This window comes from Psammomys obesus, unplaced genomic scaffold (genome assembly GCF_907164565.1).
Source record: "Psammomys obesus unplaced genomic scaffold, mPsaObe1.curated_primary_1811, whole genome shotgun sequence".
Taxonomy (NCBI): domain Eukaryota; kingdom Metazoa; phylum Chordata; class Mammalia; order Rodentia; family Muridae; genus Psammomys; species Psammomys obesus.
Window position 1 is genome coordinate 15,326,751 of NW_026596064.1, and position 24,158 is coordinate 15,350,908.

At 39.5% G+C, this 24,158-nt stretch overlaps 1 protein-coding gene across 1 annotated transcript in view; it reads right to left on the bottom strand.

Moving 5' to 3' along the window:
- Positions 1-21,335, bottom strand: part of Slc15a2 (solute carrier family 15 member 2) — a 31,037-nt gene extending 9,702 nt beyond the window's left edge. The window contains exons 1-15 of the mRNA XM_055625068.1: positions 21,039-21,335; positions 18,807-18,894; positions 18,045-18,186; positions 12,935-13,027; positions 11,620-11,719; positions 9,469-9,559; positions 9,128-9,205; positions 5,114-5,196; positions 4,664-4,750; positions 4,405-4,494; positions 4,268-4,312; positions 2,861-2,893; positions 1,981-2,069; positions 596-677; positions 24-158 (exon numbers count right to left, since the gene is read on the bottom strand). Of these exons, the coding sequence (XP_055481043.1) occupies positions 24-158; positions 596-677; positions 1,981-2,069; positions 2,861-2,893; positions 4,268-4,312; positions 4,405-4,494; positions 4,664-4,750; positions 5,114-5,196; positions 9,128-9,205; positions 9,469-9,559; positions 11,620-11,719; positions 12,935-13,027; positions 18,045-18,186; positions 18,807-18,894; positions 21,039-21,176 (1,374 nt within the window). The 5' untranslated portion in view covers positions 21,177-21,335. The remainder of the gene's footprint in view (positions 1-23; positions 159-595; positions 678-1,980; positions 2,070-2,860; positions 2,894-4,267; positions 4,313-4,404; positions 4,495-4,663; positions 4,751-5,113; positions 5,197-9,127; positions 9,206-9,468; positions 9,560-11,619; positions 11,720-12,934; positions 13,028-18,044; positions 18,187-18,806; positions 18,895-21,038) is intronic.
- Between the last annotated feature and the right edge of the window lie 2,823 nt (positions 21,336-24,158).

Genomic DNA, 24,158 nt, shown 5'->3' on the forward strand with positions numbered 1-24,158 from the left:
TTCACCTGGGCCCCAAACCTCACCTGAAAAGAGTTGACGGACTCCACCAGGAGAGAATTATTTCTGCTTCCTAGCACTGTCACCTTTATTTTACCATCTGCCAAGTTCAGGACTTGTAGGAAAATCTCTTGGGAAGCTGGCTGGGGATGGGCCATTCCCTGAAAGACATATAAAACAAGAACACACACCTGAGTCCTGTCTCTGGCAGCAGAGCCTTCTGGCCAACACTACACACGTTTGTCCCTCTGAACAGCATTTGGCTTAGAAACATGAAAAGTCAAATGGTTTTGTAGGTAACGAGCACATTTCTTCAGTTGTGGTCTTGCAGCTCATTCACCAATAGTGGCTGTTGGATGTCACTACAAAGGCATCGTGTAAACGTTTGTTCGCTATTTGTGCTGTGCGATTTCCTGAAGGTCAACCCTGAATCACTCGGGTGGAAAGCGGGCTTCAGAGCACTGTTGCTCTTTTCACCTAAATATCCAGCATGACTGTCCTGTGAAACGAATATTATGGTGCGTCCCAAGGAGTCATGATTGGACATGTAAGAAAAGCGGAGGGAACAGATCGGAAGCTTCACATCGATTGAACTCACATTTATTTTTATCTCTACAAGTGCTGCAACTGCGAATGCCAGGCATGCTAGGATCATACCAACAGCCATTTTCCTAAGCGATCTGTGGGGGAAAGGAGAGCCCGTTATATCGACCCGTTATTCAGTGGGACAAAGTCGAGAATCCTTAGCCTTTCTTTAAAGGCTTCCTTAATTCATCCCAAATTACTTTTGAAAGTGTTTTCTAGAACTCTCCTTCAAACACCCTTTCACTCGAGTCACACTTGGCAACTCTTCTCTGTAATATGCCACTTTTCTCACCTTTACTTATGATTACAATGACTTTAGCCATTACATCATAATATTAATGGTAACAGCAATATAACCAGGTTTGTTGTGTAATAGATATCAACTGTTATAATTCTTCAACTCATTTTTTTTTCCTTTGGAGGTCTTTGTTGGTGTGAGAATCGAGAAGGACTCTCTCCTCTGCTCTTCTGTGGCATTTCCATCTTCCCTCCCTAGGGTCTTTACCATAGGTATTGCCTCCGGTATTTACCATGTAATAGTCATCTTTGCCTATGCTCTACCTCCCTTTCTAAGTAGTGAACACCTTGAAAAAAAAGGATCTGTGCTTGATTTACACTTTCATGGAACTTGGCACTAGACTCCCTAATTCCTGCTCCCTAAGTAACTGTCAAGGGCATTTGTATGTGGTAAAGTTGCTGATCATTTTACTGTCACAACTAGATTGCTGTTAAATCAGAGACGGGAGGAGACTCAAACTGTAGAAACAGTACTTTCTACTCAGCATGGGGCAGGTTCCAGTGAATAGTAACTAAAAATAATGCTGTACCCAGTCCTACCAGGTCCTTTCTTAGTTTCATAGAAACAACAGGAGATTCAAAAGAACTAGTTGTCACCAAAACCTTAGGACTTGGTCCAGGAAGATGGCCCAGAGTATAATGTGGTGAAGGCTGAACACCTGAGTTCAGTTCCCAGAACCATCATGGCAGAGGGAGAGAATCAATTCCCTCAGGTTTTTCTCTGACCTCCACACAATTATGGCACACACATTACCCCCTTCCCCACCACACACAATATAAGTAAGTAAGTAGACTTCTTTGGACAGCAACATTCAAGGGCAGCATGGAGTTTTAGAAATCCAATACCACATACTTGCCTAGATCTACCCTACGGCATCATATACGCAAGTCTGTAACATTGCCATTGATAATAACCAGGAAGATCTAATTTCCACCTTTCCACACCAATAGAATTTTGTCAAACATGGAAAAACAGAAACAGATAGATGATCCATCAAAATAAATAATCAATTAAATAGAAACATCCCAACTTTGAATCCTCACAAAACTGGGCAGACATTGAATCAGTGTGCAATAATTCATACCCTCGTGAGCACTTACGAGAAGTTGATTCCACACTTGGAGATCAGCCGATAAATGATAAGGTCAAACAATGGGATGAAGATAAGAACCAGAAAGGGATTTAGTACCTGAAACACCATGGCAACAAAGATTAGTATAAGTGTCCTCTGTCTTGGTGTGAGCTCGTGCTCTCATCTGTTTGCATGCACCTTCTTTACATCTATCCACTTTCACCCCAGGAGGTAAAAGAGTTCACATTTCTCAATCTCTTTATACCCAAGGCTTACCTCCTTTGTAAAACATCTTAACCTACAAATATACTAAGGGAATAGTCTTTCTGAGGCTGTTTTTTTTTTCTGTCAATCAAATTAAGAATCACTCTTTCACATTGTCCATTATCTTTAGTTACAGCCTAAAGGGAAATAAGCCTAAAGGGAAAATAAGGTGCTAAAAAGTATCCTGAAAATCGCCATCAGTAAGCAAAGTCTGACTTTGTTGCTCATACAACAAAAGTTTATGCTTGCTTTTTGTTTGTTTTGGTAGTACTGGGGATCAAACCTAGGGCATCTCGAATGATAGGCAAGGGCTATGCCACTGAGCTGGAGCGATAGCCTTGCATTTGCACTTTCCTTGACAATATTTCCATTTATACTACCTTGACGTAAAAAGAAAATCCAATGCTCACACATTACCTGTGGGCTCATACTCAGTCTCTCTGGACTTGGGCAAAATTACCTCCTTAGAAAAGGATGTGAGAAAGCAGAGTGTGACTCAAAGGAACTCTTTTCATCTCTACCTTTGGGCCTTCTCGGCACACAATGAGGAATGCATCAGGCGATGGCTCTTAACCCAAATGCAGCAGGTAGAGGCACAAATAAGGAAAGAGACACACACCTATGCCTGCAGAGAAGTCCCCTACCTGCATTTGATCCGGCTGGAGCACAAAAAATCCCTGAAATATTATAATAAGCTATAGTTAGAGAGCAGCAGAAGACAAGGAAAGCCTGCTACCCATCTTGGTAGGAGAGAAGAAGCATATAAAAGAAAATTCATCAAATCCTTGGCTCTGCAGCTCTTGGTTTACTGGCAAAGATATTTGGGCAGGAAAGAGACTTGGGGTGAAATCATGACTATTTGCTAAAGACAGATGGACCCCAGGAAGAAGGTTGCTTTTGGTGTATGGGTTAAGAATCTGTTCTCCAAAATGCTTGGTATTTGCAATTGTCGTGAATATTGGAGGCTGGAGGAGAAGCAGTAAGGCTGAAAGTTTAAATATGAAATTCGTTTATGTTTTATACATGTCTCACACACTAGCCTGAGGGCAATTTACTCACTAATTAGCAAGAATTTTGTTCACGGATGTTTTATGGTGTGTAAATGTTCACCTGTGATAGCATAGTAATTCTCAGGAGTAGTTTTGTCTTTTAGAGCAATTAGGCTGGCAGATTTTGGGGTTGGGGCTGTTCGAGCTGAATTAGACTTTGCCTAAGAGTGATAGAGTTGCTATGTTTTAATTAATCTCCCTGACATAGTTAGAGGTGGTAATATCAAAAGGAGAGGCTGTGTGAGGTTGCCCTCAATACACAATATTTAGCTTCCAAATTTGCTTTCCAGAGACTCAACAGAGAACTGCCATGGTAACCCTGGACAGTTAGAGGAAGGGAGAGGTAAAATTATATTGGAGGCTATTGGTGTCACCCCTCCCTGTCTGCTTCAAAATTATCAATATAACAATCCAGAGATGGAACAATTGAAAATAAAGAATGGACCAAAGGATGGAGTGGACCAAAGAAGGCACACTGGGAAAAGAGAAAATAATAATGACAACTTTCTCACTCTTTCCATAGCCACAAAGGAGGCCTTTTATTAATTCTCCCACATTCCCATGGGTCCCCTGCTTGACTCTGCCTAAGGGGCAGATCAAGCTGTGTAGAAGCGCCAATCAGGCTTTTTCTTGGTGTGTTCTAAGACAGGCATATATCCGAGAAACCACCAACCCGGCTTGCCTTACTTCATCCGCCATCCTTTCAGCACATCATGGGTAGTGGAGTGGGAGAGCATCTGTGCATTCCCTACCCTTCCCCTCTGATTTCTAAAGAGAAGATTTTTATTAGTAGCATAACTTTGGTTATCTTTACCTACGCAGTGTTTGGGGGCTTAAAGTACATCTCTAAAGATCTTAGGTTAGTTTTTAAAAAAAAATCACAAATAAGTGACTATATGTAGAAATAAAGAAAAATTGTGCTTCTATAAATTAACTTAATCACAAATAAGTTATGTATTGTGAAGAACTTAACATGCTTCTTTGGAAACGTTTTCAACTCACCAAATCCCCATCCATTTTGTTAGCTTGCAGTGTCCATCTCGAACCCTAGGGCAGACAGATTGTGTTGTGAGACATCCTTTTTCCTATGATAAGAAAGAGGATGAGGGAAGACATATCTTTCCAAAAACTGCTATTACCTGTTGGTCCAAAAGAGCCCAGAACATGGGCAGTGGGATATAAAGGAACAGTACCCTGGTCAGTGCCTTCACATCCATAATGAGATGCTTCTGCGGAGAGGAAGAAAGAGCAGGCAGAATTGCCAGAAGTTCCAAATGTGCTTTTCTTGCTTAGAGTAGAAATGGTCAAAAACAGTAAAAGAAGAGGTCAAATGTGCCCAAAGCAAAGAATTGGAAAGATTTCATAGAACTGTGAGGTTTCTCTGCAGTTTTCACTTACTGGGTATTTTTCTGCTGCCCAGTCTAGCCAGTGCTGTCGCTTCGTGACGCCCCCAGAACGGTTCCTGAAGCGGTTGCAGAGAGCAAACTAGGGAAGAATCCAGAATCAGAAACAGACGAAAAGAAACTGCATCCTGTTTTTTCCAATTCAGTATCTTATCCCTCATGCACGTACTCAGGGTTTTTATCAAATATTGAATTCCAATTATCTGAGGCCTAATTTTTATCTTTCCTCATTTCCTGCTAGTGTCACATATAACTGTACTCCAGACATTTTTTTTTCCTATTAAAAAAGTAACTACTTCTAAAAACGTAATGGTCAAGTAGAGGCAAGGAGGATCAATCGAACTCCGTTTGCCAAAAGGTAGGCACACAGGAGGAAGACGATTGAGAAAAACACACCCACGTGTGGAGAACCACACAATCAGTACAAGGCGATGCATGAACTTACCCATATGCATTTGATAACTTGAGCCACTATGTTCCCTTCAGGAGGTGGTTTTCTGTACATCTTACTTCCCATCAAAAACACAGCTGCAGTTGATACACAAACAATCTCTTAGTTCCTCATTTAGAATAGTCAGTGTGTTCGCATCAAATCCCACAGAGAACTGACTTTCACTCCCTAACTCCAGAGTAGCCAAGAGAAGATAATGGTCAACTGTTGAGAGATATTCATTGACACCTTCAAGAGAGAGCAGCCATCTTTGGTTCCTCGCACCTTCCACCCCTGCCCCTTTTGTCCATGTCTGCATCTGATATGACACCAACTTGTATTACTTTTTTCCTTCCTGAGTACGTAGCTTGGCTGACCCTTCTTTTACATCACCATTGCCACCTCTGTTATTCTGCCTAGAGTAATTTCTACCCTTAAATATTAAAACCTCTATCAGCTTATTTTTCATTTTTTAGGCAACTTCTTCTTTAGTCTGATGCCAAATTAAACTTTTCATTCCATGATCTGCCTAAAACAAACAAACAAACAAACAAAAAAACCAGACTCTTGCCAGGAAAAGCCTTCCTAAATTCATCATTATCCTGTCATCCATTGATCATTTTTTATGCTTCAACTCATTTAGTCTAACAAAATATATACTGCTATCTCCATTTAAAGATGAGTAATTGAAGATTAAAGAAGTGAAGCACTATGTACAAGATTTCACAGGTAGAAATTGCCATAAATACTATTTTTGACATGAGGCCAATTTAAAAAAAAAAAAACTATGTTCGAAGCATTTGTGATGGATAGTGTTGTCAGCCTGACAAACCTGGATCTTCTGAGAGCGCCTATGAGGGATTAGTTTAATCGGGCTCACTGAAGTGGAAAGACCTGCTTCATTTCCTGAGCACTTGCATGCATCTGTGAGCTCATTGTTCTCTGCTCTTGACTGTGAATGTAATGTGACTAGTTGCTTAAAGCAGGAAGGTAGGTAGAAAACATATGGCCCCTCCCCTCAAAGAATCTCACTTAACCTATGATTTCTTACTCTATGTTTCATTACTCCCCCTTAAGTACCCTATACTCTAACCACTATCCGTAATTTCCTGTCCCCATTCCCAAAATCCTAGTCTACACCATTATAATTCTTCAGCTCGCTCTATGTACCATAACCCGCATCTTCATTTCTTAGTTTTCCTTTTATTTGTCAAGTAATTGGCAATGAGCTAGCCCTCCTTTTTTCCCTCTCTCTCTCCACTTTCTTTTTCCTTCCTTTCATTTTTGAGACAGGGTGTCCCTTTATGCCCACTCTGGCCTGGAACTCACTATGCAGCCTAGGCTGGATTCTTACTCATGATCCTCCTGGCTCTTCCTCCAGGGTGCTAGGATGACAAACTTGTCACTACGTTTGGAGTCTCTTGGCTTTATTTGAGGACTTTGCTTTGTTGTCTGTTCTTTAAATGCTGTCGTGACTTTAGAGTTTGAGCCTAGGTCTTCTTCTTACCTTCCTCTTATTTTCTCGGAGTTTTCTCTTTTCAAGGCTTAATTGCTGGCTACACCTTATAAATCTCTATCTGTATCTAAAACCCAACTGTTCTTCTTAGGGGCCCTAAAACAGTATTTCCAAATAACTATTTGGTGATGCGTTTAGATATTCCGAGAGCACCTCTCATGCAACTTGTCCCAAACAAGTCCATTAACATTGCCTTGGCCTGTTCATCCTCACTGTCTCAATGAGTGACTCTGTTATCTAGCCTGCAGCTCAGGTCAGAACCCTATATTTAACAGTGTCTTCTCTCTTCTTTTTATTTCACAGATCCAATCATACCAAGGCTGGATAATTCATCAGGGACAAAGACTAGATGAGTTGAATAAGGCTCTCACCTCAAGTACAAAATTTAAAGGAGTAGGATAAATGGGGCAAATGAGCTCAATATTAGCCTTGTCTCAACCTCAACCTAATTTCTTCTCCACTGTGTAAACGATTGAAAAAAAAAAAAACACTACAGAAAAGTCTAACAATCATTTCTCTGCTCAAAATCTTTTTTTTTTTTTTTTTTTTTTTTGCTTATTCTAAGCTGTCTTCACAATGAAGTTTTAATTTTTTCTTGGTCTAAATTAATCTTCGTTATTTTGCTTCTAGCAGTTTTTCTTCCCCCCTCTCTTTTTTGCTCCAGATAACTTGAATTATTCAAGATAATATGGCCTTTGAACAGCCATGACATCTCTCATCTGAAGACACCAACTATACCTTTTTTTCTTAAGGTCCCTTCCTTGATGAACTGCTGTTCATCCTTGAGGTCTTATCTTAGTCTTCTCTGTAAGCGAACCCTTACAACCTCCAGAGTATTCCTCAGAAGGCCCTTCTATGAGTCCCATAGCTTTCTCTATACCTCCCTGGTTATAACATGGATAGTTTATCTGTCTGGATTACTCTCCCTTTACAGTATAAATTCTTTGAGAATATGAACTTTATAACTGTCTAAATCACTAGTATAGTTCCAAGACCTAGCACAAAATCTGTCATAGAGTAAATCTTATCACCATGAAGGTCATCAGCTGAGTAACAATGACAGGTACCACCCACTGAGCATAAAACATTCTAATTCCAGAATCTTTTTTGAGCTCCATAATTGCTTTAATGTCTAAATATTATTACTGGGCAGTAATATAAAAAGCTGCCATGATACTAATAAATGAAAAAAAAGCAAACAAACAAGAAAGTGCTTGTGGAAAATATTTGGCATTGAAAGGAGAAGGAAACCTAGAGCGTTTGATCATCTACCAGAATAACTTTCTTTGGAATTGGGAGCTGTATTGCTTTAAGTATTTCTGGTAGGAAAAAAAAACAGACTAAACATGTAGTCTCTGGGCTCCTCTGCCTCGGCTGAGCTCTTTATGTGTTTGGACTGGATATCATCCAGAAGGGTGTCACCCCGAGGCACACAGTGAGAACAGGTTTCCAGGTCAATGGCTAGAAACAATCACACCCAAGCCTCCCTTTAGGGGAATTGCCTAAACTAACAGGCCCACATAGCCCCCTGTCTTTTTCAGGACAAGGTTCTCAGTGATGAAAAGAGTGCCACTTGATCTAAGTTGCATTGCTTCCTAGCTATTTATCCAACTCTTCTTTAATTCTCTTTGTTCAAGAGAAAATTCCTTGGGAGCTTTGCAGAGTAGGGGAGGAAAAAAAAAATCTAATTCTGGAAGCTGCTTTAAAATGCCCAGGCAATCAAAGGTAGCATCTACTTACCAGAAAAAAAAAAATAAGTATCAGATAACATAAACTAGTTTGAGACAGAGGCTGAATTATCTTCATTCCTTCCTTTCATATTTCAGCAGCAAGCAATGGGCTTCAATCCTGACTACACACAAGAATCACTTGAGAACACCAAGCCATGGTAGTGCATGCCTTTGATGCCAGCTTCCCGGAGGTAAAGGCAGGCAGAAAAACAAAATTACCTGAGATATTTTAAAACTTTCGACACTCAAACTCCTGATTGGCAGTCCTACATGTACTCCAAAGATTGGAGTTTGTTTGTTTGTTTGTTTGTTTGTTTTAATGCTCCTTTGAAGTTTTCTAACTATGGAACTGTAACACTTTTTAAAAAAAATGGTTTATGGGACTGGAGAGATGGCTCAGAAATTAAGAGTACTTGTTGCTCTTTCAGAGGACCTGGGGTGGATTCGTAGTACCCACAGGGTTGCTTGCAATTGTGACCTCTGTAACTCTGTACCCTCTGTAACTCCAGTTCCAGAGAGTCTGATGCCCTGCTCGGGCCTCCACAGGCACGAAGCATGCATGTAAGACACAAACATATGCTGATGCCTAGAAAATTTTAAAAATTAATTTCTGATGCCATTCATAATTTGTCTTCAAAACTCAAAGGGAAATCACTACAACAACATTTGCCTAATAGAGTTAGTGTGGAGGTTAAATGAAATAGTTTGTGTGGAGTTCCTTAATGATGCTTTCCACATGGCAGGGGTCAACGGCTGTTCGTTTCCTTTTTCCACTGTACTCACCAAGTGCTAGTACCATGAGCAGTCCCGGAATTCCAAAAGCCAGCGCATAGCAGTCTTCTCCGAAACACTTCACATCTCCTGAAGAAAACAGAGAGGGAAGAGCAATCACGAATCATAACTCTGTGATATTTTACTCTCGGTATAGACATGGCCATCCTCTTTTCTTCCCGCCATCTAACCCATAACCCCTATTTTAAGCCAGACAAATCAAAACTAAAATAACCTCTCATATATTTATTAGCTCATATGTAGGAGAAGCTGGACCACCTGAAGCAGTGAATGGCTTTTTGGTTGGCCAGGCTAACGCCCTACACAGCCAGCCCCATAGAAAGAATCCTAACCTCTCAGCATGGGTGTGATGAACGTAGAAATCAGGCTCCCTGCATTGATGGAGAGGTAGAAGACTGAGAAGTATCTAGTCCGTGCCTCTGCCTGGAACGAGAAATGTGTTTCTTAGCTCCACCCCGTTTCATGTTTAAATTCAGATGAAGACATACAAGGCAACAGGTTCAGATAGTGCTTTCATGGTATGTGAACATCTCATTAGCTCTTTAACACTGACTGACCCTACACAAGCTTTTATTCGCCTTCTAAACTCCATTACAAGCCCTTTAAGACCTGGGGAAAAGCGACCAACCTATCCCCAATACAATTCTTGTGCCCTATAGATATTTATTATACTATTAATTTATTTGTATTAAATATCTATTTCATTCAGTGTGTTGTGCGTTTTTTTCAGGGCAGAAATTTTACTTAGTAATGCCTACTATCTAGAACAAATGCTAACATATATAAAAACTGTTCATTGACTGTATTATAAGCAAATGAGTCCTTGAGTTAAAGACGTATTTTGTGAAGGGTGCGGTAGGGCAGTGTAGGAAGCTATTATTGCTCTAGGAGGAAAGTAAAATTAGTGTCTCAGGGAGATCTTCCTGAGAGCTTAAAAGGGCTTCAGCTGGCTGAGAAGTGGCGTGCATAAGTTTGGGGGTGAGTTTGCTCTACTAATTGAAATATGTATGTCTATGGGCCAGCTACTAAATACAACTTTCAAATAAAGCTTCTCATAGATGATTTGTTCCATAGGGTGTACTTCATTCTGGCTTTGGCTCTTGCTAACTCACTAGAACAATCAGTTTTGCTCTACACTCAATTTATGATGTGCTTTGCTCCCTCTGCTCATTCCTGTTTAACTGTACCTGTTCATCAGACTTGTGCAGCTCATTGTATACAGAAGCTGACCTGAAAAGGTCTATTATTTCTCCAATGACAGCAAATAATCAGAATCCACTGATCCTAGAACAAAGTGTGCCAAATAATCCAAGTGGTCTGCAAGGCAAGAGACGCAGAGGAAGAGAAGACACACAGCGATGAAATAGAGACAGAAAGATATCAGACATGGTGTCATAGAGAAAGTTGAGGAGGGATGGGGAGGACATGTAACGATTAGGGAGGGTAGAAGAGGATAGGAAACAGAACCAGGATAAACAACTGTGAGAGAAGGAATAGCTTCATGAAGAAGACTCTGTGTGTGTGTGTGTGTGTGTGTCTGTGAAAAGTGAGGATCTTAAAAGTGTTTGTCAAGAATCAAGAATACATTGTTCCCTTGTCCATTTGTCATGGCTTCCTCAAATAGGCTCATTTTCACTTTAGTCATAAATCCCCCACACCCTCTATTTAATGGACAGTGTTAAGAAAAGATCAGCCAGGCAAATCCATCTCTCAAATGGAATTCTGTTTCATTCTAACGGATAGTTCTGCTTTTCACAAAATCATCTCTCTACTATACTTCTCATTCCTAAAGTACTCATACTACGTTAATCCTTAGGTTCCTCAATTGAAAAAAGGTCACTATTTCCAACCCTATGTGAAGTTTTCTCTTCCATGAAGCAAGCACCTAACTTTCTATAGCTTTCATTTCTCGGGCTCAGATTTAAACATGGTCATTGCCCAATACTTATGAACAACTGTATATGATTTTCCTCTTGGGTTGTGTTTGTTCATTTGTGTTTTGTTTTTCAATCAGAATCTTGTGTATCCTGGGCTGGCCTTGAAATACATATGTAGCTGAGGATGACCTTGAACTTCTGATCCCTCTGCCTCCACCTTTCAAATGCTGGGATTATAGCCGTGCGCCACCATCCTCACTTTGTACCTGCTGGGCACTGAAGCCAGGCTTTTGTGAATGCTACTCACATAGTCTACCAACTGAGCCACATCTAAGCTCCCTCACTGGTTATCTTATTGAGTCTTTATGTCCTCATTGTCTTCAGTCTCCCATCATATGACATGTCTACCTTCCACCTTGAATACTTTTCTTTAACTGAGCTTTAATTTTCTCTCAGCTGATGACTAGCATCCATTGCAGAACTCAGCTTCCCAGATAAGACTTCATCAGTGGAATTACTTCAGTCTCCGAAAGTGGCTACTTGACAGGCTCCCCATTTTGATGCTCGTTACACACTCTTGAAAAACAGAAACAACAAGACTCTCACATGTTCTTCTTCAAATTGGTCTCCGCCAAAAGCTGCCACACAGGGTTTGATACCTCCTGTTCCCAGAGCGATTAGACTCAGGCCAACCAATGATAAGATCCTGAAATGGAGAGGTAAGGATGCTATAACCATGTTGATACCAAACCATCTGTAAAGATAGGCTATAAAGACACATAGGGAAAATGATGTTCAAAGATAACATCTTCTTTTGGCATCTACCTCGTGGGTACTTTCTACTTGTCTTCAATCCAAGAACTACTCATGAGAACTTATCATCTTCCTATTTGAGCCTCTGCTAGGAATTGTATTGCCTGGGAAGATCCTCCATGTAATAGTTCTATTTGTCCTTTGCATGCATCGAGTGGAAGAACGCACTGCAAGGACTTGGAAACTAGCACACTAGGTTTTAATATTATTTTAGCAACTTAATCAAAGATCTTATGGACTCTAATCGTGCATACCCTTACTAAAGACAAAGTAAAGTATTGAAATTTATCACAATAAATAGGGATGGCATCAGTAAATTTTATGGAATGGTAATAAGGTATTTAATGGTTTTTAATTTTCAAATAAAATAAACATTTCAACTCAGTGTATATGTGTGTGCTGTATTGATTACGTATACTAAAATCTGTCAAATACCTTTGTTCAATAAACAGTAATACCTGAAGTAAAGCGGGATCATAAAATAGGAACATATAGAACTACATATAAGTAGAAAAACCCCAAGCTTTAAATATGACTTTTACAATATATTATAAGTAAATACTTTTAAAATTTGTAGTGGTGTACGGACCCATAGATGAGAGAAGGAACACAGTAGGTATAAAGTTTTTCTTATTTTCAAACAAATGAAGAGGGTTTTTTTGTTTTGTTTTTTGGGTTTTTGTGTTTGTTTGTTTGTTTGTTTGGTTGGTTGGTTGGTTGGTTTCTCTCTGTAGCCTTGGCCGTCCTGGAACTCACTCTGGAAACAAGGCTGTCTTCAAACACAGAAGTCCACCTGCCTCTGCCTCCCAAGTGCTGGTATTAAAGGTGTGTGTCACCACTGCCTGGTGCAAATGAAGAGTTTTTACGAAAAGGACACTAAGTATGCATTCTACTTGTTTTCAAATGTTTACTTAATAAAAAATGAGATATGTTAATGTAGGGAAAGGTTCAGTTGTTTGTAAAACCTTTTATTTTAGAAAGTTTGGCAGTAAAATTATATGTTAAAAAGTAAAGGAGAACCTCTGATATAGAATAGAAATCTACCTGTAGTGGCTTTCTGAGAGACCTGCCTAATGTGTGGCTCAGTTGGCTCCATGATTTTACTCACGTATGTAGCATTTTTCCTCCCAGTATTGGTATGGCACCCAAAGACTTGAATATGTGGCCAAGAACATAGATCAGGGAGAGATAGATGATTGTCCTGTGAAGAAAGTTGAATCCGTCAGTGTATTATTCAGAGACTTGGGTAATACAGAGTTAGGGTTCACACTCTTCTCAGTAAACAGTGGAGGAGGAGAACGAAGTGAAGGAGGAAACAATGAACTGGGAAGCATAGATGGAAACCATGGAGAACGGTGTAAATGGAGGAGAAAAAGGGAGTGTGATTCCTCATCCTGTAGCACTGCCTTGGAGGCTACAGACATTTCTTTCTAAGTTCTCTTCTCAGAGCTACACTCGCCTCTGCCTCACATCCTCAGAGCAGCTCTACCTATATACAGGCAGGACAGGAACTAGGTGGATTTGTAGCAAGCACAGTGATGTTTTCCGATTAGGAATATCAGTAGAACAGGACGCCTCCACATGCTGTTTTCAACAAGTAATGTCTCGTGGTTCTAGGGAGCAAGATGGATGGAAGATGAGTGGCAAGTAAATAGGAGTGTTAATACAAACACACTGAGGTGTGCAGAAAGGCGGAGGAATTTTAGGTTCCACCTGCGTAATTCGGGCACTTGGGCTAACTGCAAACTCTGTGACATTTTCCACATACATACTTTACCAAAAATAGGGAAGGACTTGAGTTGTTTTGGTGATTGAAAAAAATCATGCAATTGGTAAAAACTATCTGTTGAGTGGTTCCCTTCCTCACCCCCAGTGGACTTGAATAGCAAATAAGTAGCAGATTAAGGAATTCCAATACGAACAGATGCAGAGCTCTACACACCAGCACGGCACATACCGCTTATACTCTTTATGAACATTACATAAGTGGGATGTATGCCGTGTATGTATAAATGGAATGTTAATGTTATAACAAACCTTCAGAATTATATAGTTTGTCTTCATCATTTCAAAGTGTTTTATGCTGGTGTCAAATATAAAGAATGCAATGAAGGTACCAGAAAGCCTCTAGAGGTACCAGAAACCTCAACTTGGAGATTACTCACTCTAAATGTTTAATCTTTTTAGATTGGTTGGAATCCTGTGGTGGAATCATTATTGAAGTAAAAGGAACAAATACAAAGAAATGGAACAAGGGAAACTGAAAGAAAATTAGTTGTCAAGGAGATCATTCTCAAGGAGATGATACCAAATCGTTAGAGAGAAACAAACTAAATGAGGCTGAAGAAATGGCTTAGTGGTTATGAGCTCTTACTGTTTTTCTAGAGTTTGGATTGTAGTGTATTTGGTGGTTCAGAGCCACCTGTAACTCCTGCTCCAAGGGCTCTGGTACCCGCTCCTTGCAGGCACTCACACATGTGGTGTTCTCTCATACGGACACTTACACATAAAAATAATAATCTTTAAGATTTCCTTCCACAAGAGTTGGGGATTCTGGGTGCTCATTTCCTCTTACATAGCTTGGATTCTGAGGCACTAAGCAGAGAGAGGCTTTTAGTAGTTGCTCTGAAAATTGTTTCTTGAATGTTTAAACAATCTTTCTAGTTGTAAGTCTTCTACCTCCAAGATAACATTGGAAAAGAGTACACACACACACACACACACACACACACACACACTAGGTGGAAGGGAGTTAGCACAGCATTAAACAGAAAGAGAGCCTGAGACAGAAAGGAGAACAAATTTGAACATATAAGTATTCCTTTTCCTCCATTGAGGGAAAGCTGCTACTTCAGGTTTTAAAACATGAAAGAGGCACTTCCAGTTTTTAAAAATCAGGAATAAAGTATGGTAGCCAGAATACCAAGTTAAACAGCAGATTGTAGTCATCATTCTATTTGTGTATGAGGGCTCTCACATATATGTCCACAAACACACACATGCCTACAATGGAAAAATTATGAGTTTTGAATCACCCCCCCCTTTTTTTAAAGGAGTTGTTAAGTCATTCCCCCAAAGTATGTTGTTTTTAAAAAACAAAACAAGGTCCCAAAGAAAATAAAAATCATCTTCATGACTGCGCACATCTACTTTCAGGCTCAATTATGTTTTAGACAATAGTACATAGACTCAGTTATAGAAAAAAAAATAGCAGTGAAAGCATTTCAGGTGTCCCTTTCCATCTTTCAGTTCAGAGACGATGATTATACAGACAAAGTGGTGGCAACTGATAGCAGTTGGAGTTAGTACTGAAGAGAATGAATGTGCGCGACCAACAGTATATACTTAGAACTTGTGGAATCACACAGTTGATTCAGTGTGGTGACATGAAGCTAGGAATAAGGACAGCCAGTTTGAATAGAAGTATGCAATTACGAGTGCGTGCTGGGATTTGAACTCAAGGTTCCAATGTTTTGAGTAGCTGCATGTGGCTGAGATGTATACCTCCAGACTTCCTCAGAGGTAGTCAGTATGGAGAAAAAAAAAGCAAGAGTTATCATTTGATAGAAATCTGACATTTAGGAAAGAGCTAAGTAAACAAAAATCAAAAGGAGGTATATTTAGAAAAACAGAAATATAAAAGTAAGATAATAAGGAAATACAGTGTTAAAGAAGGCAAGAAAATTTCAAGAATTCAGGGATGATAAACAGGCTGAATTATTAAAAAATATATGTTTAGAATGAGTAAAAATTTAGAAATGGACACTGTAATTTGGTAACAGAGGTCATTTTCAGTATACTGAGAAATTTTAGTAGAAAAAGAAAGATAATTTACATTATCTCCTATTGAAACTACCACAATTTGCTCTTCTTAGAGCTATTTAAACTCTAACAATGTGAAAACATATTACGTATAATTAATCTCCTTATGCTCATGATTATTTGGATAAATAAAGGACGTTCAACAAACATTTAACTTTGGATCAGATTGAGTTAAATTGTGTTCTTTACACTGAATTATATCACTTTTTTGTAAGAACTAGTAATAAAGAGAAAAAAAGGCTAACATATAGATGCTTTTTAAAAAATTGCAGGAGTAACTATATGAGAAAGAAAATACAAAAAGAATTCAAGACTTTTTCTTGTTTGTTTGAAGATGCTAGAGACTTGTACCTGATTCCAGTACAGGAAAATACTTTAGTTCTGAAGAAGAATTTGAAAGCTAGAGAAAATAGTTTACATAACGGTAACATCTCTGCAAAAATTCAGGTTGTACACGTAAGACTTTTGGGTTTGTGTAGTTTACGTAAATTACACTTCAATAAGGGTAGGTTAAAAAAAAACGCAAGCAAAGAGTACTAAATTTCCTCCCCAATATTCAGGAAGCTAAATCCTGAAATTGTACTTCTTCAAACTCAAAGGAATTTATTTTAAAAATGCAGCTGCAGCATCAGCCTTTATTCTACAACGAAATGAATAGACCACAGATTGCATTTTTTTTATTCTCTGTGTAATTCCAATCCATATCTGAATGGATTCAATGATTACTCCTACATAAGTAACAAATATAGCCACCGACCCATCACGCCTCTCTAAAGAGACTGTACTTACATATTCACATATATGAATATATTGTGTGCATGTGCGTAATATATAAAATTAAAATATAAATCAGTGTTTACTGTTAGACTTTCATGGTGGTCAGTTTTAACCATCAATTTGACAAAACTAGAATGCCCTGGGAAGAGAGACTTAAATGAAGAATTATCTACATCTAGTTGACCTTTAGCCTTGCCTATGGGGAGGAGGCTATCTTGACTTTTAATTGTTGTAGAAAATCACAGCCCACTGTAGGCAGTGCTGTTCCCTAGGCTGGGGACCCTGAACATATTAGAGGAAAAGCCAGCTAAGAAGAAACAAGTGGGGTTGAGTTTACTCTCTCACTGCTCCTGGCTCAAGGAGTGATGTGATTAGCCACTTGATTTCCTGCCCTGAGTTTGTCAAAATGATGACACTAACTAAGAATTGTAAGCCAAATCAGCCTCTTCCTCCCTGTTGCTTTTTTGCCAGGATATTTGTCATAGCAATAGATGTGAACAAAGACAAGTTCCTTCAAACACTAGGTCTATAAACACAATACCACAGGGTCAAACTACTCTAGAAAACAATACACACTTAACTTTCACTTGGAAATTTTACAGTACGTATTAACTTATTAGAGATTGAAAGAAGTTATACGGTAAGGAAACATTTGTTAATGTTTCCGAAACAACATTTTTTTAATCTAATGTTGCCATAAAGGCTTTATTTTCCCACATAGTTCATTATATCTTATACTGTCAAGTTTTTTAAAGCATATTTTGAGAAATGCTAATTCAGACAAGCCTGTGGATGACAAATTTACAGAGTATCACTACATAATGGATAGCAAAAATTTTTTTTAGCCCATGAGGACAATGTTATAGAGGCCAGTTGTAACTTTATACCATGTCTGCTGCTTCTATTTTTAGGAACAGAAGAACTGAATTAAATGGATTTTGTTTTTTGAGACAGGGTTTCTCTGTGTAGCCCTGGCTGTCCTGGACTTGCTTTGTAGGACAGGCTGGCCTCGAACTCACAGAAATCCTCCTACCTCTACCTCCCTGAGTGCTGGGATCACAGGCATGCGCCACCTTGCCTGACTCTAAATTGATTATTGTTTTAACTTGTGTAAATCTTTATTAGATTCTAAAGAAGGAAACTACAGGAAGGCAAAGAAGGTAAACAAGAATGATTTTCAAATCTCTGAAAAGAAAGAACTGTAAGATCCCGAAGGAGGTGGGGTGGCTAAATCTGGAGATGATGTGGAGAAAGTACCAAATAACCAAAGTAGGTCTTCACAAACATAAATGTGCCAATGGGTAACAATCTTTACCGTCACTAAGATAAAATAAAATTTGGTCTTAAGCTACAGAGTAGAAAACTAAAATTAGATTTTTAAGAGAGGAACTTTTGACTAAAGGATGTGAAAACATTGGGGGAGGGGCATGCACAGAAGGAGATTTTCTGTGTTGTCAGTCTTGGAGAGGTACCTATTTGTCACAGCCATGAGCTGTTTTTTTTGTTTTTGTTTTTTGTTTCCTTTTTTTGCTAAAAGGCAAAAGATTAGGCATTGTGGGTAACTTTCTGAACAGTGCCCTTGTGAGGCTCCTGAGCCTGGGACCTGCCATTGTTCTTACTTGAATTTTCCCAGCCACGAGTCAGCAATGGCTGCTCCCAAGATGGGAGTGAAATAGCAGAGGCTGCTGAAGGCATGGTACACAGATGTGGAGGTGTCTTCATTCCAGTGCAGGAAATACAGGAAATACAGGGTCAGCACAGCTGAGATGAAGCAGAAGAAAACAAACGGGAGACACAGTAAGATAGATGCAATAAAACAATTTACAGAGAAATATGTTGGGTCTCCGGGCTCTAAAGGTGACCCCGGCCTTTGGCATTCCTCTTCGTGAAATAACTGAGTGATGACTGCCAAGCAGTAGGAGCAGCACCCATGGGAACTATGAAAGTAAATGAGGCATGCTGGATACACAAATACAATAGCCATCCCTCCAATCTCTGTCTGCCCATGGCATCATTTAGACCGTGAGAAGTTAGCGTGGTCCTTCCAATGCCCTCTTCTCCCTTCTTTCCCAACAACAATAGTTCAAAGGGGCATTTCCGCTTATGTTCTTATTGGTTGGGTATTGGTTCCAACGGCCTTTAAAAAGAAATCTTAACCAGCATGAGTTATTAAATAAATTTTTATTTAGTATAAAACTTACATATAAGTTCTATAAATTAAATACATAATTTTATTTAATATAAAAACTAAATACACATTTACTATCATGGCCAGAAGAAAGGATTATTTTACACCAAGGCAGAAAGAATAGACAAAGTACACATAAGTGGACCAGGCCGCTATAAACACAAGCAGCAAAGACTCTGGGACAGTGAATTACCTTTCATGCCATAATAGGAAAAACGCTCGCAGAATTCGTTAACCACAATGAAGGCGATGCTGAGTGGATAGCTGGAGCCACAGATTTTCTGTTCAACAAAAAAGGCAAAGGTTGAAGAATGAGCCCTTTTCCCATTTAAACTACGCGATTACCCTACAATTGAAAATGTTATCTTCAACTTTATGAATATAAAGAGGTTATCACCATGTTGCCCAGGCTGACTCCCATTCTGTGATCTTCCTGCCTCATGTGCCCAAAGAACTCAGGCTGCAGTGAACCCCACCATGCCTGGCTAAACTCATTGTTAAATCGTTGTTTGTTACCATGAAGCAGTGGGTCTCTTCATCAAGCATATATTGTCATACTGATCACGCATATATTACTGGTGTGGGAGTTAAAAAGTCCAAATCTTGCTTTGTCCTTTATTTAACGTGGAACTGGCCAGACATTCCTTGATGAGGAGGAGTTGCAAACATCTCCTCACGGTATCTCAATAAAAATCTATGGCTTGAGGCAAGAGGATGGTGATAATCATTGCTAAGGATAAAATGAAAAGATGGCCTTCGAAGCGCCCAATCTCCGTGCAGCCAGAGCCATGTCTCACTATCCCACCTGGTTCCACTGGAGAGAGACCAACTCTTCCCATCTGCCATGCTCACCATTCTGGGGGGGAAGCTTGACAATATGATGGCTTCCTTTTCGTAGGCAGCAGGATCCAGGCACAGAGCTCAAAATGGAGGCCAGACATTCCTAAAGGTAAGCTGATCGACCACCTTAACTCTGGGAAAAGAATTCTGAATTCCTATGAAATTAAGCGACCACCTTTCCTATAAGTACGCTTCCATAATATTTTCTTTTTAAATTTTTACCTTCATGTGTATATGTGTTTGTGTATGTGAAAGTGTAAGCCATCTGTATGTTGGTGCCTGCAGAGGCTAGAAAAATATGTTGGAGCTTCTGGAGCTGGAGTTACAGGTTGCTGTAAGCTGTCTGACATGGAACTAGGAGCCAAACTCCAGTCCTTTGGAAGAACAGCAAATGCCCTCACTGCTGAACCATCTCTCCAGAAACAGGATTTTCATTTGCAGCCTATATATTAGAGTAACTCGCTAGCTCATGCATCATATAAAGCAAAGAATACAACGTTTTAGTTCAAATCTCTTTTCATTACAACAGCTTTACTAACACGGAGAGGGGACAGAGGTAACCTGCCCCTTGAGACATTCTAACGCTAACATGAGATTTACGTTACCTCTTATTTCATAGGTATGTGCCTCTTAACAAGACCTAATACGATTAACTATACATGATAAATTCAGCACGTGTTTTAACCATGTAGACAAGAAAAAAACATCTTTCTACATACATGCTACAGCATGATAATAACTTGCTTGGGAGATGCAATGAATTGAAATTATTATCTTTGCCACTCCCAGCTTGAGAACTAGGTAACATAGAATTTATTTAACATTCGCTGTGTTTACCATCACTAATTGGATTAACATTCAAACCCCGATTAAGCTATACCACTACCCTGTCTCTGTGTTTCAATCTTGTTATTCCAAAGAAATAAGAATCATGCTAACTGCATGGTTGACAGTAAGAGCTCAGCAAATACTGGTTATTATTCCTGTAGCCTTTCTATTGAGGAGATTTTTTCTATGATATGAGGATTGAATGAGGTGATAAATTCAGTGATAAGTGATTTAACGAGTACATAACTCGAGGTATTATTCTCTGTTCCTCTAGCTGACCTCTCTGTTGCTAAGTAGGGACACTCAGTAACAGAGAGTGGGTCTATTCTAAAGTTTCTGTTGGTGTCTAAAAGAAGAAAGCTCTGCACACAAGGGGAGCTAAAGGCTGAGGTTTTCGTATTGGTAAGGAAAGAACAATCACACACAGTTCTCCAGATGGGAATTCTTGCCAAGTTTGCCTGGACATTCAAAGCACTTTCTCCCCCAGGGACTATGCAATGAAATAGAGCAAAACTCTGGTGGCCCAAACTGAAAACAAACAAACAAACAAACAAATAACAACAACAAAAAAAACCAAATCTGGCTAACCTATCCTGTTGGTTCCTTCCGGAAACAGAAGAAACCAGAATTAATTTTCAGGTGAATTCGAGTAGCATTTCTGCTCTAGTACAGCTCAGCACAAAGTTCCAACAGCCAAGGAGGAACTTCAAAAGAGTACGCTGTTACTGTCAGAGACAAACTGAACTTGGAGACTCACCGGAGGTGACTTCTTTGGAAGGCTTGGAGGTCCAGGCAGCACCTCTTCAGTAGAGACAGGTGAAAAAAGAGTTTCTTTGGACTCATTTTTCTGGAAAGGATTCATGGCTAGTTCCTTACTTCCCCTCTCCTCAAGCATTTGGCTTCAGTAGGCAGTTAGGACTGCTGCCAGCCTACAGTGAAAAGGGGGACTGGGGGGGAGGAGGAATAGCTCAGCCACTAGGTTTAACCCTGTGGGTGTCAGTTTCAGTAGCAGCCTGCCTCAGAGCAGAGCTGCAAGCTATAGGAGGAGAGGAGGCCGGCACTCCAATGCCAAAGAATGATTGTGCAAAAGGTATGATGGCATGGGGAAGTAAGAGCAACACGTCACAAGTCACGAGATGAAAAGGAACAGTGCTAGAGGATTGATTAGGGTTATCTGTTTAAGGAAAGTATCCCTGTGAATGAGTACTCGAAAGTATCTCCGTGAGGCATATAGCTCAGTTGTAGAGCACTATATACCGTGCCTTGCAGGTCCTGGATCTGATCTTAATGATATGGAGGAAGTAAAAGGATACAACAGTTTAAATACGGAAGGCTGACTCCAGGTTAATGATCTCTGCTGCTTTGGGGCACATATGTGTCATGTTAACGTGAGTTACATGCATGTTATAGGTGTGCACACAGATCCTCAGAAACATTTGTCGACCGTAAATTTTACTATTATCTTCATTCCGCCGAAATTATTGTTTGACCAAATTGAGAAACTTATCTAAAAATCACAGGGCCAGTAAAGTGGCAGATCTGGAATTTTCACTATGCAGCAACAGATAGGAAAAGCAGAGATGGATATCAGCAGTGACTGGAGGCCATGCCACGGAAATGGAGACGTCAAAAAGTAGGGAAATCAAAGACGACGGAAAGTCATCACAAAACTCAATTTGAGAATAGGTACGAGACTAGCTTAGGTTTTTAATGTCATAACATTCAGCTGGAAAATCCTGAAAGCAAAACAAACAAACAAACAAACAAAAAAAAAAAAAAAACAGCACTAAAGAAAATGACAGAAAAAAAAAAGTGTTGGCGATGTCCTTTGTGTTCTTTGGTAAATCCACTCCTTGTATTTTCAATTTCTCCCTTCAAAATCAATTTATTCATTTGTTGAGAAATAAAATTTAATTTGTGTAAAAATTATGAACCAGTTGTTTTCTAGGTTATTATCTGCAAACGTTCCATTTTCTTAACTTCCAGTGGGTGTGTTTTACTCTAACTCTAGAAAGCTACACTTAGCCCCTATCAGAAGAGCAGCTAGAATACACATGGTGACAAGAGATATATTATACTCTCCTTTGACTTGAATATGTATAAACTTGAAAATTTAGCAGCATATATTAATTGTACAGAAGCACTGGCTTTCACTGTGACGGTTTCTCACGTGCACAGTATCTGCTGTGAACATTGCCCTCTCGTACTCCCCTTGTTGTGTTATGTTTACTATTTCAAAGAGGGAGAAAGAAGCACAGATGAACCTAGAGCCCATACAGATGTAAGTACAAAGAACAGGAGAGAATATTGCCCAAAGCTGTAAGAGAAATTTCCTAAACCTTAAGGTTACACAGTGCAAACTAAACCACCAAGTCGGGCAACACCCAAAGGAGTAATTTCATTTGAGGATCCAAGAGAAAAGGCTTGGACAGCTCAATTGATATGGCTCCTGACCCTGAATATGAGAAAAAAAGAGAATGGCAGGGCAAAAGAAAAAAGAAAGAAAGAAAAAAAAGAAAGAAAGAAAGGAAGGAAGGAAGGAAGGAAGGAAGGAAGGAAGGAAGGAAGGAAGGAAGAAAGTAAAAAGGGCAAATATGAGCAAACTAAAATGCAAATAAATAATTTATAAAGAAATACTTTATTTTCTATGTTCACTAAAAAAAATAATTTAAAAAAAACAGTAAAAAGAAAAAAAGAGAAAAATGTATGGCCCTATTTCTTGCAAAAATTCTTACATTATGCATTTGAATGACTTTTCAACAAATGAAGCCTTCCCTCAACCCCTCTAAACTTTAGCTTGGACTTTGGCCAGGTTTTCTCAGCTTCTAGTACACTCTTCATCTGTTTTCTCTCCCACCAACCTTTACCCAAAGAATGGTCCAGTTTTACTTCTGCTGTAACATTAATGATTAATCGGTAGTTATTCTTTTAGGAAATATTGCCCCTCCTGACCTACCTTGGTTAAATACTGAATCTAAAAGAGGCACTAGTTTCTGGTCAAGTAAACTAACACAGGCACAAGTGTCTTGTAGACCATATTATGTCACTGGCTTTCCTTGCCCTGACCTTGTACTTGTAAATGGCTTTTTTTTTTAAAAAAATTTCAATTTATTTTTTATAAGTTATTCACTTTATATCCTAATTGTAGCCCCTCCCTCATCTCCTACCAGTCCCTCTCTCTTTTCCCCTATTCCCCTCTTCTAGTCCTCAGAAAGGGGGCGTCCTTTTTCCTTACCATCTGACCCCAGCCTATCAAGTATGCCTGCATCCTCTTCCTCTGTGGCCTGATCACCCCAGGGCAAAGTTATCAAACAGCAGGTAACAGAATCCATGTCAGAGACAGCCTCTGCTCCCCTTACTAGGGAACCCACATGGAGACTGAGCTGCCTTTTGGCTGCATCTAAGCAGGGCATCTAGGTTCCCTTCATGCATGGTCTTTGGTTAATGCATTAGTCTCTGCAGACCCCCCCATGTGCCCAGATTTGTTAGTCCTGTTGGTCATTTGCTTAACTATGTTCATAGCAGCTTTATTCATAAAAGCCAGAATCTGGAAACAACATGAATGTCCTTCAACCGGAGAATTGATACAGAAATTGTGGTACATTTACACAATGGAATACTACTCAGCTACAAAAAGCAAAGAAATCATGAAATTTGCAGGCAAATGGATGGCACTAGAAAGATCATCCGGAGTGAGGTAACCCAGAACCAGGAGGACACACATGGAATATACTCACTTATAAGCAGATATTAGCCATATAATACAGGATAAACATACAAAATCTATAGTCCTAAAGAAGCTTAATACCCAGGACCCTAGGGAGGATGCTTAATTCTCATTCAGAGAAGGGCAAGTAGACTAGACACTGGAAGAGGT